The following is a 16,665-nucleotide window of genomic DNA, read 5'->3' on the forward strand; positions in this document are numbered from 1 at the left end:
AATGATTTGTACCTACAGGACATCTTTGTTTATAATAATAATTTATTTAATTTTAATTTAATTTAATTTATTATTACATATTTATTTATATTATATATTTAAATATAATATAATATATAATATATAATATATGTATTGTTTTATATATACTCAGTATTTATATAAATATAATATAATTTGCAGCATACACAGTCAATGATTTGTGTCTACAGGACAGGGCTAGTGCGCATGCGCAGTCGGTTGACAGCTAACTAGCGCAGCGCAGCTTCACAGCAGCAGCTGATGCTAACCAGCTAACCAGCTAACCGCAGCGGTTACCGGTTACCGTCGGTTACCGTCGGTTACACGTTAACCGTCACACTCACACTCTACACCCTGCCGGAGCCGGAGAGATTCATCGACCGTAACTGAAGCCAGTATGTTGCTGCACAGCTCTTCTTCGTGTGTGTTAGTGTAGTGGAGTTAGCCGGCTAGCTAGTGGTAGCACTGATTAGCATCAAGGCTAGCTAGCTGAAGTTCCTGCGGCGGGTGTTTCACTAAGCTCTCCGTCACCATGGGGATACTCTTCACCAAGCTCTGGAGGCTGTTCAACCATCAAGGTGAGACACCTGCAGTCACATCCAGCGTGAAGTTATCCAGCTGAAGAGGTGTTGGTGGTCGCAGGAGGCCTGCTCTGACACACAGGATCCACCAACACTACTGCTCAGGCTCATTTCTTTATTTGGTTTGTTTATTTGTTTTGCACAATTTAAGACTATATAACATAACAAACAAATAAATGAATAATATATAGTGCAGGAAGAGGCAAAAGCCCCACTGGGCTGATCTGAAGCCTCCACACAGAGACAAGATTAATATAAAGAAATAATGTGACTACATAATAGTGATAACAAAATTGTTATTGTTTGTTTATTTGTTTATTTGTTTTTGCACAATTTAAGACTATTGTTTTTTGTATTGAACAAATTCAACTTTACAAACAACATGGCTCATAGATCATTGCTTTAGAGTAAAAGGACACAGAACAATAACAGATAAAATATGTAAAATTATACATGAAAATAATAATAAATTAAATTAAGGGCAATGGGGTTGTATACCTGTAATTCATATTCTGCTATTATGCTAAGATGTTTCTATGCATTTTAGTTTTTCATGACTTTAAGGGATTTTATGTAAGAAAGACACTCAGAATGAAACACATTAAACCCAGGTTTCACTTTCATATACTTTGATTTGTGCAAATAACATTTTCCAAGAATGAGAATGTTATTCACAGAAAGAGGCAAAAAAAACACTGGGCTTATCTGAAGCCTCCACCTAGAGACAAGATATATATAAAGAAATAATATGACTACATAATAGTGATAACAAAACAATTAGGACAAGATATATATATAATAACAATAACAATACAGTAAATATATCAAAAAAGACAATTATGTGTGTGTTGCATGGAAGTGTATGGTTAGTGTTTGTGAGGAGGATATTGATTTAAATATCATTTTGTGTGTCTGCATTAACTTAGTGTTATATTATTCATGCTCTCTGGGGATGGAGCGGAGGTTAGGTGATCCCTGGATACTGGTCTTGAATGTGTAAACGGATCTGGTCAATGCTGAACCCTCTGTAACATGAGTCCCGGTGTGCATGTCCGGTGTTCAGCCCCCGGTATTGTGACTATATAGGTGGCCACACACAGATAGAGCAGAGCAAAGTGAAAGGCAGCCACATCAGCAGATTGTCCGGGCCAATAAGGATCGACGAGTGAATCACATTGACTTTGTACTGCTGTAATCACCATCACCTTATCAGTGTGATGTCAGCAGTTACAGGTAACCCACCTGGTTTGGCTTCACTAAAACAGGGATGACTTTGAATTCACTATCCAGGTTTAGTTGGACTCCAAAGCAGAACACATGCATGCTGTAGGGCAGGAGTCAGCAACCTCTACTATCAAAAGAGGTAACAAAAAAAAAATCTGTCTGGAGCCACAAAACATTTGATCATTGTGAAAAAGGTAACACAGTTTATAGTCTAAGTATATAGTATATAAGTCTAATGCAGTGAGGGCCAAAGAGACAATGTACTACGGAGTATTAGGTCCACATTGAGGGAAAAAACATCTTGAGATTTACAGAATAAAGTCATAACTTTAGGAGAAAAAAAGGTTGTAATATTACGAGAATAGTCATAACTTTACGAGAAAAGAAGAAAATAACACGTAAAATTACTATTTTATAATTATTCTCACAATATTACTACTTTTTTTCTCGTAAACCTATGACTTTATTCTTGTAATATTAGGACTTTATTCTCGAAATCTCAGATAATTTTTTTTTCCTCAATGTGGCCCTAATACTCCGTCGTACCATAGACCTACAACAATGATAAATTAAAATTAAAATATAAACAAAAAACAGTTATTGATTTCAACTTTTAAAGATCCACAGGGAGCCACTGGAGAGGAGCTGAAGAGCCACATGAGGCTCCGGAGCCACAGGTTGCAGACCCCTGCTGTAAGGTGTCAGCTGTAAACTAGGTCCATTATATCTCCTCCTGATGTTACAGAGCATCTGGTGCACTGACTTCTGCAAACTAAATTGCACAAAGTAAGCGAGAGTACCAGACAGAAAGGTTTGTTAGCTGTTTACACACTTAATTAGTCAATCAACAGAACGTTAGATCAGATTAGATTGACTTCAGTGGAAATTTGTCTTTGGCTCCTCCCAAGTATATCAAAGGTACATACAATTAGGGCTGCAACTAATGATTATTATTTGATATGATATTATTTCTTTGTTGATTAATCTGTCAATTATTTTCTCGATTAATCGAGTAGTTGTTTGGTCTATAAAATGTCAGAAAATGGTAAAAAGTGTTTCCCAAAACCCAAGATGACGTCCTCAAATGTCTTGTTTTGTCCACAACTCAAACCTATTCAGTTTACTGTCATAGAGGAGGAAATAAACCAGGAAATATTCTCATTTAGGAAGCTGGAATCAGAGAATTCAGACTTGTTTTACTTTAGAAATTACTCAAACTGATTAATCGATTATCGAAATAGTTGCCGATTAACTTTATTACTTGACATCTAATCGATTAAAGGATTAATAGTTGCAGCTCTGTTTTCAATCCCTGTATGGCATAGGGAATTTAACCTTGACTTGCTGCTTTCCTTTGTTTTAAAATGTTGTAAAGTGACTGCATGTTTCACAATTTGCAGAAATTACAGTCCAACTACTTATTAATTTTTTTTATTAATATATTAATACAAAATATAATAATAATAAAATAACAATAATAATCATATTATTAATAAAAAATAGAATAACCAAATTAAATAACAAATTAAATAATAATAATATTAAGTGAGAAAATAAAAAAATAAATTAAAAATTAAATAATAATAATAATATAAAATTAGAAAATATAATTATAATAAAATGAAATTAAAAATAAAATAATTATGATATAAAATTAGAAAATTAAATAAAAACATTTAACTTAATTTTAAAATGTCCAACAAAAATCCTTTTGACTGCTCTATGACATAAACATTGGTAAAAGCTGTAATTATTTGCACTCTTTGTCTGGTTAGTCATCAAATAGCACCTTCCTCAGTTAAATCATCTCGGAGCTCTGCTCCGTTCTACTTCCATCCATCATGTCACTGGAGTCTGTGAGGCGTTTATTGTAACCCCTGGATCTATCCCCAGCTGCACTTCACAGTCCCAGTCAGGAAGTCTTACCATGGCGGTCCGTCCCCAGTTGATTGATTCAGAACAACACAAGTTCATTCACAGTGAGGAGGAGGAGGGCATGTGATCACACATCTATCCATATTCACAACTGTTAAATGTTTAAAGGCTTCAAGGCAACGATAACAAACTCAACATTATGGTCACTGACTTGCTGATGGCTTCCACATGATCATCAGTGTGTCCTAATTTATAAAACATTTATCATGTTCAGGGTGATAGGAGACTCTGGAGAATATCCCAGCCTATCACCACACACTGGGCAACAGGTAGGGTACACCTGTAGTTATAATCAAAGGCTAATTAGGCTATTTATCAATTAGTTTATTTATTTATTTTTTAAAGATTTTTTGGGGGCTTTTTTCATGCCTTTTATTGAGAGTGATAGTGATAGTGGTGAAATGGGGAGAGAGAGGATGACAATGCAGAAAGGGCCACAGGTCGGATTTGAACCCTGGGCCGCTGCAGCAAGGACTCGCCTATTTGATACATGGGGCACCCGCTCTACCCGATGAGCTAACCGGCGCCCCCAATTAGTTTATTGACAGAAAATTAATCAGCATCAGTTTTGATAATTGATGATAGTTTTTCAAGCATAAATCCACAAACTTTGCTAGTTCCACCCTCTCAAATGTGAAGATTTTTAGTTTTCTTGTCATATTTGGTGGTAAACTGACTATTATACTGTTGGTTGAGCAAAACAAGCAATTTGAAGATGTCGCTTTAAACTCTGGGAAATTATGATGGCCATTTAACACGAAACCAAACAATTAATAGAGAAAATAATTGGCAGAGTAATCAAAATTATCGTTAGTTGCAGACCTACTTAAGATTGTGGGAGGAATCCTATGCAGCCACTGTGCCGCCCGTATTAAAGGATGTTTACTGTTCATATAGTTAGAACGTATGCAGACAGCTCAGCTGGCACCTGCATGACCTTTTTAGTCCCAGACAAGACTTTTTTTTGCTCTTCCAGCTGCACAAGACTGACTTGTGACCTCCAACTACTGAAGATAGTTCAGTGAGCTGTGTGTTATGTCTATGCATGCAGTCTGTTTTGTTTGCTGAAGCTATTTTTTTTCTGAAATAACTTTGTCTTCACAGCTGTTTTTGTTTTGTTTGGGTTCAACATGGCACAGTTGCATAGATACGGCCCTCATTTTATCTTCTGCAGTTCTCTTTGCAGCTCGTTTCACTTCCTCAGCTTTAGTGAGGTTTTAGTTTCTCTTGTAACAGCTGTACTGTGGTAAAGTACGTTTTATTGGCAGGGTTCACAGTCACATGGTTGTGGACTTTGTATAATTTCACTGAATACTAAAAGTGTATTCCAGCTTTGTAAAATATGCTGGCCAACAAATATACTTCTTTATGTTTAGTATATCTGGAATACACCTTAATGTTCAGTGAAATTACAGAAAGTCAACAACCACTAATAAAAAGCAGAAGAAACATTATGGGGCACATTTTATGAATCATTACAACACATCATTTTTCAGACATTTTACAGACTTTTTTTTCGCATATTTTTTAGACTTTTTTTTTCGGACATTTTTCAGACTTTTTTCAGAGTCATTTTTATCAGACTTTTTTTCAGACTTTTTTTCTCGGACATTTTTCAGACATTTTACAGAATTTTTTTTCTGATATTTTTCAGACTTTTTTTGGAAATTTTTCAGAGTTATATTTTCAGACTTTTTTCAGAGTCATTTTTATCAGACATTTTTCGACGTGACGTGTTTCGTTTCACTCAGGAAAAAAGAAGTGTGCTTTTGAATACAAAAGAATATACACCATCACTTATTTTAATTTACATTTATTTATTAATTGCTAACACTGCAGAGTATCATGCACTTTTGTGATGTTTTAATGGACTACATGCCAGTGGAAGAATAATCCACTCAACACTTTTATTATTGCTGCCACGTGGTCACTTTAGGACTATAAGAAGCATAATTGTTGTGTGAATGTGATGGGTATTGTTGTGTATGGTGTGTGTTGTCTTATATACCAGTACCAAAGACAGATTTCCATTTTATGCAAATCTAATGGACAATAAAGTAATCTGAATCTGAATATTGGTTCCTAAGGCGTAACAGTATGCAGTCAGCCTCAATCAGCAGGCTGATGCTGTGATTTGTGAGGACAGGAAGTATCCCATCATTCAGATTCAAGGTGACATCTGTGGTCATGTGCTTGGCCAAACCTCCGTCAAAATTACCTCGTTGCTATGCAGCGGCCAGCCAAAGCTATTAACAGGTGAGGCTCTCTAGACAATAGCTTTGTGTGTTCCTAAGTTCCCAACACACTTTAACTAATAATACTGTAATTAACAGACCTACAATACCTTAATTAGAAGATGAATAGTTTGCTTGGCTGTACAGTACACTAGCCCCAAAAACACTTGGAAACTTAAAGCGTTGCCAAAAATAAATCTGAAATCCCTTCACCACCTTTGTCTTCAAAACAACATCTGTACAGTTGCATTTTTATATACTTGAGAACTCCAAGCTCACAAAATGGATGGTTTTAAGATGTTTTTATTGAAGAAAAATAACCATTCAGGACAAATTTCCATTCTACATCACTAGGCATGGGAGTGTAATGATGGTATTAAGGCCAGAAAAGAGCCCCATATTTTTTCATGTGTTGCTGGTTTACTCCTCACACTATACAAAATCTTTTCAGGTGAACTATAGGATGATAATTCATTTAATCACTACCTCTGTGAAGGAGGACGTTCAGATTTCCAGTTTTGTAGAATACTTTTTGTCCCAGCTACGCCCGCCAGTAATTTAAAGTATTTTTTGTAGGGCTGTCAAAGTTAACGTGATAATAACGTATATGCAAGTTTGTTTTAACGCCACTAATTTCTTTAATGCATTAACGCAACTTGCGATTTTTAGGTTGTAATGGGCTCAGTTTTAAAGCTAGACTGAAGATACTGGTATCATATGAAACTATAAAACCTGATGAATCCATCGGTACCAACCATGTCATACTAGCTGGTCATGAAGGAGGTTAAATAACGCTCCAAATGTGCGCTACATTTTGGCGAGGAAAAACTGTCATGTCCATTTTCAGAGGGGTCCCTTGACCTCTGATCTCCAGATCAGTGAATATAAATGGGTTCTATGGGTACCCACGAGTCTCCCCTTTACAGACATGCCCACTTTATGATAATCACATGCAGTTTGGGGCAAGTCATAGTCAAGTCAGCACACTGACACACTGACAGCTGTTGTTGCCTGTTGGGCTGCAGTTTGCCATGTTATGATGTGAGCATATTGTTTTATGCTAAATGCAGTACCTGTGAGGGTTTCTGGACAATATCTGTCATTGTTTTGTGTTGTTAATTGATTTACAATAATAAATATATACATACATTTGCATAAAGCAGCATATTTGCCCACTCCCATGTTGATAAGAGGATTAAATACTTGACAAATCTCCCTTTAAGGTACATTTTGATCAGATTAAAAGTGTGCGATTTAATTAATTGACAACCTTTAGTCCTTTTGTGTCTCCCAAGATCCAGACCCTAGGGTCAGATAAAATTATTTTTTTTATAATGAGGTATTTCCAAAATGTTTCCAGCTGAGAGCAACTCCAAAGCATAAACGAAACACAAGTTTTAGAGCCAATGCACTGTAAGCTCTTATCAGCAGCAGGAGGACTTGATGCATCCCTACTAACTGTACATGCCTTTATGTGTTTGTTGTTGTGTGATTGCTAGGCTTTTTGTAGACCAAACATGAAGATAAATCTGATAAAGCCATACTTTAAAAACGTGAAAAAAAAGTAGGTAGAATGTGGGCTTGATATCTTTCTGTCATGCTCTAGTTTCTCTTGATCACCGATTTGGCCGTAACTAAAAAACACCAACCAGTCTTTGTTCCTCGTTTATCCTCTGTGTGGTCACAGGATCTGAAACACGGCAACGTGATTGAGTTGTAGATTTGAAAAGAGCCTGTTGAAGCTTGGGTATAATAAATGTCGCAAAAGATTTATAGAAAAGCAACCAGCTCTTTGATCCCGTCTTACCATTATCCTGTCCTTGTGCTCACTATAGGACATTTACTATTGTCTTGTCACTTTAGTGTATCGACAGCGAGATAGCAATTCATCCTAGTTGTCACTTCCTGTTAGTGTTTTTCACAGGTAAAGCCTCTTTGTATGTATGTGAGTATGTATGCCATCTCCACAGCTGTACGAGCTCGCTTAAGACCAACCACCAACTCATCTGTAGCTGTGAAAGTACGCTGTGACTGTTCACTGCACCACAATGTCTCAGTTCTGCTAGATGTGTGAAGCTGCAGTATTTGGTACACAAAAAGAGCTGCTGTTGTTGTTTGAATCGCTCAGTGCAGTTTCACATCAGAAGACAATCTTTTAAACAGATTACTTCAGTCACCAGCACTTAGTCCACATATTGATGTCTCTGTTAGCTCTGTGAATCCTTTCTAAGTGTCTTTTATTTGCCTTTCAGAGCACAAAGTTATTATCGTGGGCCTGGACAATGCTGGCAAGACCACTATTCTTTACCAGTTGTAAGTATCCAAACAGGAAGCTTCTTTATATATCCACATGCATATTATGTATAATAAATGGATTTTGTGAATGTTGCAACTTAAAGGGACTGTTTGTAACTTCTTACACGTATAAATCAATCCGGGTCGGTGTCCTATGCGCGGTCGCGTGTGGCTACGCTGTTCAGACTCAGACTCCAACACAAACTACAGTGAAGCACCAAAACCTCTTGGTTGTATCCAGTGAAGCCCGTCTGTTAAACAGTGTTGGCCGCGGTCGGAGGACGCGGGGGAGACCGTAGCTTTGGTCTCCAGGACCGGAGTCTCTGCTGTACTATGCTCCTCTGCTCCTCTGCCTGCCTTCACTCACACACCGCGCTCGTTCTCACTATTTTGCTCCACCTCTCACGTGCATGCTGCTCACTCCACACTGCAGAAGAGTTAGTTTAGCTCTGAGAATATCTAGTGAATGTTCAGTGGACGTTTGTGCAGAAATAACTGCTGCAGCTCCTCCAGACCAACAGAGGTTTCCCGTGTCTTGTGAAGTGACGGGGCTCCGCAGAGAGAAACGTTATCGTCTCCGACCAAAACTCCGACGTCTCCACTGTTCCCTCCGGCCGCGGTCGGGAGGCTGAGGCGGGAAAAGCCAACACTAGGATCAGCATTGATTCATGGAGAGCCCTTCGTCTGGTCAGCTAACATTACTGCCAAGCAGCTGAAATATAGAGTGATATTGTGCTTTTAGCTGACGTGTGTCTCCTCACTGTGTTGAGCGATGCTCGTTCATGTCTATGTAGAGCAAGCACAAGTGCGAGCAACAGGACGCTGACTTTCGTTGACTTAACAGCCATAGGTGTCGCTGTTAACAAGACATTTCTGATTCTGAAAAATAGTCCCTTTTTAAAGTTGTTTTTTTTGTATGTTTTAGTTCAATGAATGAGGTGGTGCACACCTCTCCTACGATTGGGAGCAACGTGGAGGAGATTGTGGTCAACAACACTCATTTCCTGATGTGGGACATCGGGGGCCAGGAGTCCCTTAGGTCATCGTGGAACACGTACTACACAAACACAGAGGTAAATAGCACAGGAGGTTATGTTGATGTCACGAGAACTGATACTACGGTACCAAGTCCATGTCAAAATTATGAAAACGTGACGGTACTCGTTGTTCTACAGTACCACAGGTAACGTTACTGCAGGTACCATCAGGGTTCGAGACTAGCTGTGTCCCGGGGATGAGGGAAAATTTGTTTTGGACGCAGTAAACTATGCTACATTGTGAACAACAAATCCATGTTGAAATCGGCAGGATGAGAGCTAGTTACCATTAGCTGTTAGCGGCTGATAAGCAGCACAGTCCTGCACGGAGCTAACAGCTAACACTAATGGGAGGTGCCATTTATTCACATTATGATGCATTCAGGCTCTATTCAGTAAAAATGACCATTGGACGAAGGTAAATTGTCACGTTATCATGATGTGTTCAAATGTAATATTGTAAAATGTCGTTTTTGGTGAGAAACTTGAATGAATATATATATATATATATTTATATATATATATATATATATATATCCATACATACATGCTGTGTACACATGCTTCACCACACATATGCACATAAAAACATATATACATATACAAACATATAACATTGGGACCTTATAAGAATGCGTGAAGAAGAAGAATGAGTGTTTTCAAAAGTTTTTTTTAAAAGTGGATACAGATTTAGATGATCAAATCTCTAGGTAGTCCGATATTTAAAATACTAGATATTGAATGCGGTGCCATTGTGTGGTGTTCTGCCTGCTGTTTATTTTATTTATTTATTAGTTTGTTTGACAGGGACAATACATAGGCATTGTTACACTTAATTAAAGTGCAACCGATGCAACGTATATAGGACTTCTATCCATAGCTAATTTGCAGACCTTGTCCCTGATAAAGCTTTTAAGAAAAAGAAAAAAAAATACAGAATAGCACATTGAGATGCAGTATTATGATATTAACTGTCCGTTATCTCTCTCCATCTTCTCTGAGCAGTTTGTCATTGTGGTGGTCGACAGCACAGACAGAGAACGGATCTCAGTGACCAAAGAGGAACTCTACAGAATGCTAGCACATGAAGTGAGTATCAGGAAAAATCATTATGATTATTAAAAGACATTCTTTTTTACATTTATTCATATAAATATCCCTGGTTTATTTCACCAATCAAAAGTACAACAGCACCTTTGCAATACATCGGTTAATCGTCTTTTATCGATGTAAATATAGATATTTATAAATGTATATAGATTGTGAGAGAACAATACCATGCCCCTTTGTGTAGCATTTGTGTACTCGGCTAAATCTGAAATGTTCCGGGAAAGCACAGACTGTCCTAGTGTAGCTACATTTCTTATCATCCTCGCACCTGCATTCTGCTAAAACTAGCTAATCACAAGTAACTGAATGAATGAATAGACAATGCTTTCACACAAGCAGGCTGGAAGGTGTGAGACACAAGGGGGGGGAGACTAAACCAAGATTATAAAGAAATGCTGCAGTGAGGGAGCTCTTTGTCTTTGACACTGACTTTGTCTGCTGTATTGACCTAAATGCATTTGCTTAATAAATTGTAATTGCTTCTTAACTGAATGACCAGAAACTTTTTATTAAATTATTTCTCCAACAAGATAAAGTAGCCATATTCACAAACAGAATAAACTTTCTTTTGACTGCAGTGGAAATGTTGTTTTTTTGAAGGCATGTTGTGAATTTTGGAAATGATTACATCTATCTTTTTTCAATAAATGTTGACTTTTTAGACTTTACGCTCTGGATGGGGGCAGCTGCAGCTCAGTGGGTAGAGTGATTGTCCATGTATATGACGAATATAATCAAGTTTAAGAGTTATTGGAAACATTTGAATCACGTGAGTCGGAAACAATCCTACGCAGCCACCACTGGAATCTAATTCTACAAATAATATAATACTAATAATATTAGTGTAGCCTGATCTTTATCTGAAGATGTGCAGAAATACCAGCTTTAAACACAATACATAGACATGCAAAAAAAGAAGAAGCTGCTCAGCATTCAAATGTTGATTTAGAACTTGAATGTCAACATTACGAACTATTAGATACAGCCCTAAAATCTACATTTCTTTAACCTCTCTTCTTGATGTCTCTTGTCTGTCCTCCAGGATTTAAGAAAGGCAGGGCTGTTGATCTTTGCCAACAAGCAGGATGTGAAAGGTTGCATGTCTGTGGCCGAGATCTCCCAGAGCCTCCAGCTTACCTCTGTCAAAGACCACCAGTGGCACATCCAGGCCTGCTGCGCCCTCACTGGGGAGGGGTGAGTACTGCACTCACTACTCACTCCTGTTATGTTAGACCAGAGGTCAGCAACCTGCGTCTCTTCAGCTCCTCTCCAGTGGCTCCCTGTGGAGTTTTAAATATGGAAATGAATAACTGTTTTTTTGTTTACATTTTCATTTTTATTTATCATTTTTGTAGGTTTATGGTACGACGGTATGACGGAGTATTAGGGCCACATTGAGGGAAAAAAAAAAAAGATTTATGAGAATAAAGTCATAATATTATAAAGTAGCAATTTAACGTGTTATTTTCTTTTTTCTCGTAAATTTATGACTTTATTCTCGTAATATTACTACTTTTTTTGCACTTCATTTGCACTTTGTCCTCACTGCATTAGACTTATATACTATATACTTAGATTATAAACTGTGTTACCTTCATCACAATAATCCAATGTTTTGCGGCTCCAAACAGATTTTTTTCTTTTGTTTTTGCCTAAAACGGCTCTTTTGATAGTAAAGGTCGCTGACCCCTGTGTTAGACTCACACTATTGTGCTCTTACTGTATGTAGGAAAAAATGTTGTTCTAATACAGAGCTGTCATCCCTCCATCTCTCCTCCACGTCCCCGTTCCTCTACGACACTCCCGACGTCTTGTCTCCCCTCCAGGTTGTGCCAGGGTCTTGAGTGGATGATGTCACGGCTGCGTGTGAGATGATGACCTTTGACTCTGATCAAGAGTGCCGCCCTTGCTCTTTGTTTTCTCTGCCTCCAGCCGTGAGCTTGAAACGAGGATGGGGGGGGGGGGGTGAGAGGTCGGTTGACGGATGGCGATGGCGATGGCCCTCTCCTCCTTCCTGTGACGCTGACGTGGGCAGACCGCTGCCGGGGACGTTACATTCTTCTGTGATAATTTATTTTACAAAAGACGTCTTGAACAAAAAAAACAACCTTTTCAGAAGGAACAACAAAAGAGACTCAAATTATTTAAACTGAAATGTGTGCACGGTTTTCCTTTCAGCAGAGGTCAGCAGAGTGTCTGACGTGGAACTGTACTGTACGTGGACTTACTCTTCAGCCGTGTGTGGCTGTAGCCCACGGTGGCCTTGCAGTATTGCCAGACTGGCTGTGGCGGTTTTTATTGCCCCCCTATCATCATCATCCCTTCCCCCCCTGTGTGTACAGTCCAGTATTCTCTTTTAACGTGGTGCCTGCAGCCGAATGTCCGAGTGGATGATGGTTTATGGAGACTGAAACATGCAGAAAAGGAGGGTAAAAATCACAATATACCCTCTTCTTTTTCAGTCCCTATGAATAATCAGTGAAATAAAGTGTTTTTATCTGTTTCAGGTGAAATTTGCAGCGTCTCATGAATGAGTATTTTTCTTTCAGACTCCTACTTGTTAACTATATTGAGTTTCTTGTTTGTAACGTCAGTTATTCTTTTTTTAGTCCTTGAGGAGGTGTCACATGAGCTCTGATGCTTTTCAGGGAGCATGATGAGCAGCTACAGGAGTAGAGAGGAGAGAGAGAGCCAGAGTTAAAGTCAGCGGAGGCATTCAGGGAGAGAAGAAGAGACCCAGCAGCATACAGTGAGTGATTAAGATAAGAAGAAAGCATAGTAGGACTGTCAAAAATCTAACAAAGCAAAGCCCAACTATTCCACTCAAATGTGTTGCCTCCGCTGCCTCACTTTGTTCATACTGTAGGTTTGACTCCTCTGGGGTCTCATTTATAAAACAGTGAACGTAGGATCCCCACTCAATGTTTGTATACACACTAGGGCTGTCAGAGTTAAGGCGATAATAACGGATTAGCGCAAATTCGTTTTAACGCCACTAATTTCTTTAACGCAACTTGTGATTTTTAGGTTGGAGCTCCACTGTGTTGAGTGATGCTCATTCAGGTATATTTAGAGCGAGCAAGCGCGAGCCCGACGCTGACTTTCGTTGATTTCACGGCCACAGGTGTCGCTGTTAACAAGCATTTCTGAAAGTTACAAATAGTCCCTTTAAGACTTAAAGTAATGACCACTTAAAGTTTAAGTGGTCATTACTTATTCTTTCGTGTTTTATAAGAAACCGGTGTCATTACTAAATCAAATCAGTTGTTTGCACTAATCAGCTGAGGTTTGCAGTGCAGTAATCATGTTAAGCAGAGATAACTTGGTATGTTGTGTTTTAAACAGAGATAACTTAGTATGTGACGTTTCTGTAGGGAGGGGAGGGGCCTGTTTCAAATTCAAGGTGAGCTGATTACAGAGCTCCGTCAGAGAGAGCTCCGTCAGAGAGCTCCGTCAGAGAGAGCTCCGTCAGAGAGAGCTCCGTCAGAGAGCTCCGTCAGAGAGAGCTCCGTCAGAGAGCTCCCTGAAGGAGAAGGACCGTTAACACCGAGGAGAGAGTCCGTCCTCTCTGCTGCTCCCACCGGGTACTCTGACAGAGCTGTGGGTCTGTTTTTGAAACAACGTGGTGGAATGGTGAGTAGGTCTGATATCTTTCAGGGGAAATTAATTAACGTTTACGTTAAGGTTAGCTACAGTTAGCTAAAGCTGGCTTAGTGTTAACGTGCCGACGGTTTTCTATCGGTTCACAGTTTATAACGTTGACGTTTAACTTGTAACGTCACCAAATTAGCTAGGGCTACAGACGCACCGACCGTCGGCCGTTAGGTAATGTCGAGCTGTCGGTGTAGCAGAGCTGTAACAAGTCACATATATTAGCTATTAGCTATATATTATCGACATGTGACCCCGGAGCAGCCAGGGATCGAACCACCAACCTTCCGATTGGTTGACAATCTGCTCCACCCTCTGAGCCACAGCCGCTGTTAACCGTGTTAACGGTTAGCATTAGCATAACTTGAATAAATGTAGTTGTTTAAAGGAGATATTTTCATATAGATACTTTGGGACGGTTAAAATTATTTTTCGGGATGATTCCGGGGCGGTGGTGAAAAAAATGCTGTCAGTTATAGTTCTTAGAAAGAAAATTGGAATCGGCAGGGCATCTCTACTTTCTTATAACCATTCATTTCTTGTCATTCTAGCTATGTAACGTGTTAGACTACAGAGCCAACTGCTGTTCGGACATTGGTGCTCAGAGGGCTTCCCATTGTCCTTGGTGACAACCCCACAGACTTCTACAGAGCAGGCTTTGTAAGTAACCTCTTACGTTCTTATATGTATCTAAAAGGACCAGAGTTGGGTGATTTGTGTGTTTGTGTAATCTACTCCAGCAGTCATAACCAATTCACACCTTCCTCTCTTGTGTCTGACTCTCCTGTGACTAGGCTACATTGCTTAACATTACTGATGGTTATTAAATGAGAAATGTCATGATTGTGATCTTATGTTTCTATCGTTTATGAAGGATGCTGATGATGATGACTCATTCCGCCACATCGAGATTGGAATCCTCCAGGTTGAGCCTGAAGGTGCTGCGGTTACATCTTCCCTGCATCTCAGTCCAGCCTCTTTGAAGGTCATCATTGAGGGAGAAGTTGTGATGGACAACATTAAAAACCTTCCTACAGCGATGTGCCTTCTGTTTGGACTTTCATATGCACTGCATCTCAACTACCACAAGTCTATGAAGTTCACATTCCAGTTCATCCAACGGGTACCTCTCACGTTGGGCCACAGTGAACTAAAACCAAGGTTACAAACCTTGAGGAACCAGCTTGCAATGTAAAGAAATGCTATGTTAAGTCTACTGTGAGAAGCCATGGCTGGTTTTTTTTTTTTCACGGCGTGCCATGCAGCCGCAGTCAATATAGGTCAGTATATGTGAGGTGGTCTCAAAGGAGGCTACACGCACGCACGCACGCACGCACGCACGCACGCACGCACACAAAATCCATAAGGTGCTCCCATATAAAAAACATTTGAGCTGTGCCTTTTTTTGGTCTACCTGTATCTGTCGGAGTACAAATATTTACATTCTGGTGTGTGTCTATTGTTATGAGGATGATGTTCTGTAGCATAATGAATATGTGAACACTATATGTACAGTATGTATGCTTGTATATAATGTTTAGGTCTTAGATGCAGAGTCAGCTCAACCAGGACGTGAGTGGCACATTTTAAAGCACAAACACATATACAGACACTTGTGACTGCTCTTCAGCTGCTATCGTTGACATCAGCATTCAAGTTTGATAAATGCAACACAAAAGCCTCTCATGGTTTCATTCCCCTTGGTCAAAAAGGATATAGGGAACAAACAGGTGCTTGTTATTTTGTATTATGTAAGATGTGATTCAAGTTTGAGGGACAGGAATATCCACCCACTTGTGTTTTACAGTACAGGATGTAGAAGTGTATGTTCAGGACTGTATATTAGTGCTCACCTCATTTGATTTATTACATGGCTTTGTTGAATAGTCGATTTCTTTAGAGTAGACTGTTGCTATGTTTAATACTCCGCAGCTATGGCTGAGTTCAAGTTGTTTTGTTGTCAATAAAATAATTTGGCAAATTTAAATGTATGGTTTCATTTCTTTCCTTCAAAAAATAAGTCTGAAAAAAATATCTGAAAAATGTCGGACAAAAAAAGTCTGAAAAAATTTACGAAAAATAAGTTTGAAAAAAATATCTGAAAAATGTCCGAAAAATAAGTCTGAAAAAAAAAATATCTGAAAAAAATATCTGAAAAAAAAAATATCTAAAAAATGTCGGACAAAAACAGTCTGGAAAAAAAAGATCTGAAAAATGTCTGAAACAAAAGATCTGAAAAAAGTCTGAAAAAAAAGATCTGCAAAATGTTTGAAAAAAAAGATCTGAAAAATAAGATCTGAAAAATGTCCGAAACAAAAGATCTGCAAAATGTTGGAAAAAATAGTCTGAAAAAATGTCAGAAAAAAAGTCTGAAAAATGTCCGAAACAAAAGATCTGAAAAATGTCCGAAAAAAAAGTCTGAAAAAAAATATCTGAAAAATGTCGGACAAAAAAAGTCTGAAAAAATGTCGGACAAAAAAGTCTGAAAAAAAAGATCGAAAAAAAAGTCTGAAAAATGTCCGAAAAAAAAGATCTGAAAAAAGTCGGACAAAAAAAGTCTGAAAAAAAAGATCTGAA

At 38.6% G+C, this 16,665-nt stretch overlaps 1 protein-coding gene across 3 annotated transcripts; it reads left to right on the forward strand.

Moving 5' to 3' along the window:
- Window positions 1–221: 221 nt before the first annotated feature.
- arl5a (ADP-ribosylation factor-like 5A) lies at window positions 222–16,075 on the forward strand. 3 transcript variants are annotated; one of them, XR_005209629.1, is made up of 9 exons: window positions 222–599; window positions 8,248–8,308; window positions 9,216–9,363; window positions 10,333–10,416; window positions 11,480–11,631; window positions 13,086–13,186; window positions 13,812–14,070; window positions 14,656–14,748; window positions 14,963–16,075. XR_005209629.1 is itself a non-coding variant. In XM_037790307.1 (6 exons), the coding sequence occupies exons 1-6, from the start codon at window positions 554–556 to the stop codon at window positions 12,310–12,312; spliced, it is 540 nt and encodes a 179-aa protein (XP_037646235.1). In that variant the 5' UTR covers window positions 225–553; the 3' UTR covers window positions 12,313–12,950. The 3 variants fall into 3 exon arrangements, 1 of the variants encoding a protein (XP_037646235.1); XR_005209630.1 differs by lacking the exon at window positions 13,812–14,070; XM_037790307.1 differs by lacking the exons at window positions 13,086–13,186; window positions 13,812–14,070; window positions 14,656–14,748; window positions 14,963–16,075 and adding an exon at window positions 12,264–12,950 and having other exon boundaries at window positions 225–599.
- The last annotated feature ends 590 nt before the right edge of the window (window positions 16,076–16,665 follow it).

This window comes from Sebastes umbrosus, chromosome 13, assembly GCF_015220745.1.
Source record: "Sebastes umbrosus isolate fSebUmb1 chromosome 13, fSebUmb1.pri, whole genome shotgun sequence".
Classification (NCBI taxonomy): domain Eukaryota; kingdom Metazoa; phylum Chordata; class Actinopteri; order Perciformes; family Sebastidae; genus Sebastes; species Sebastes umbrosus.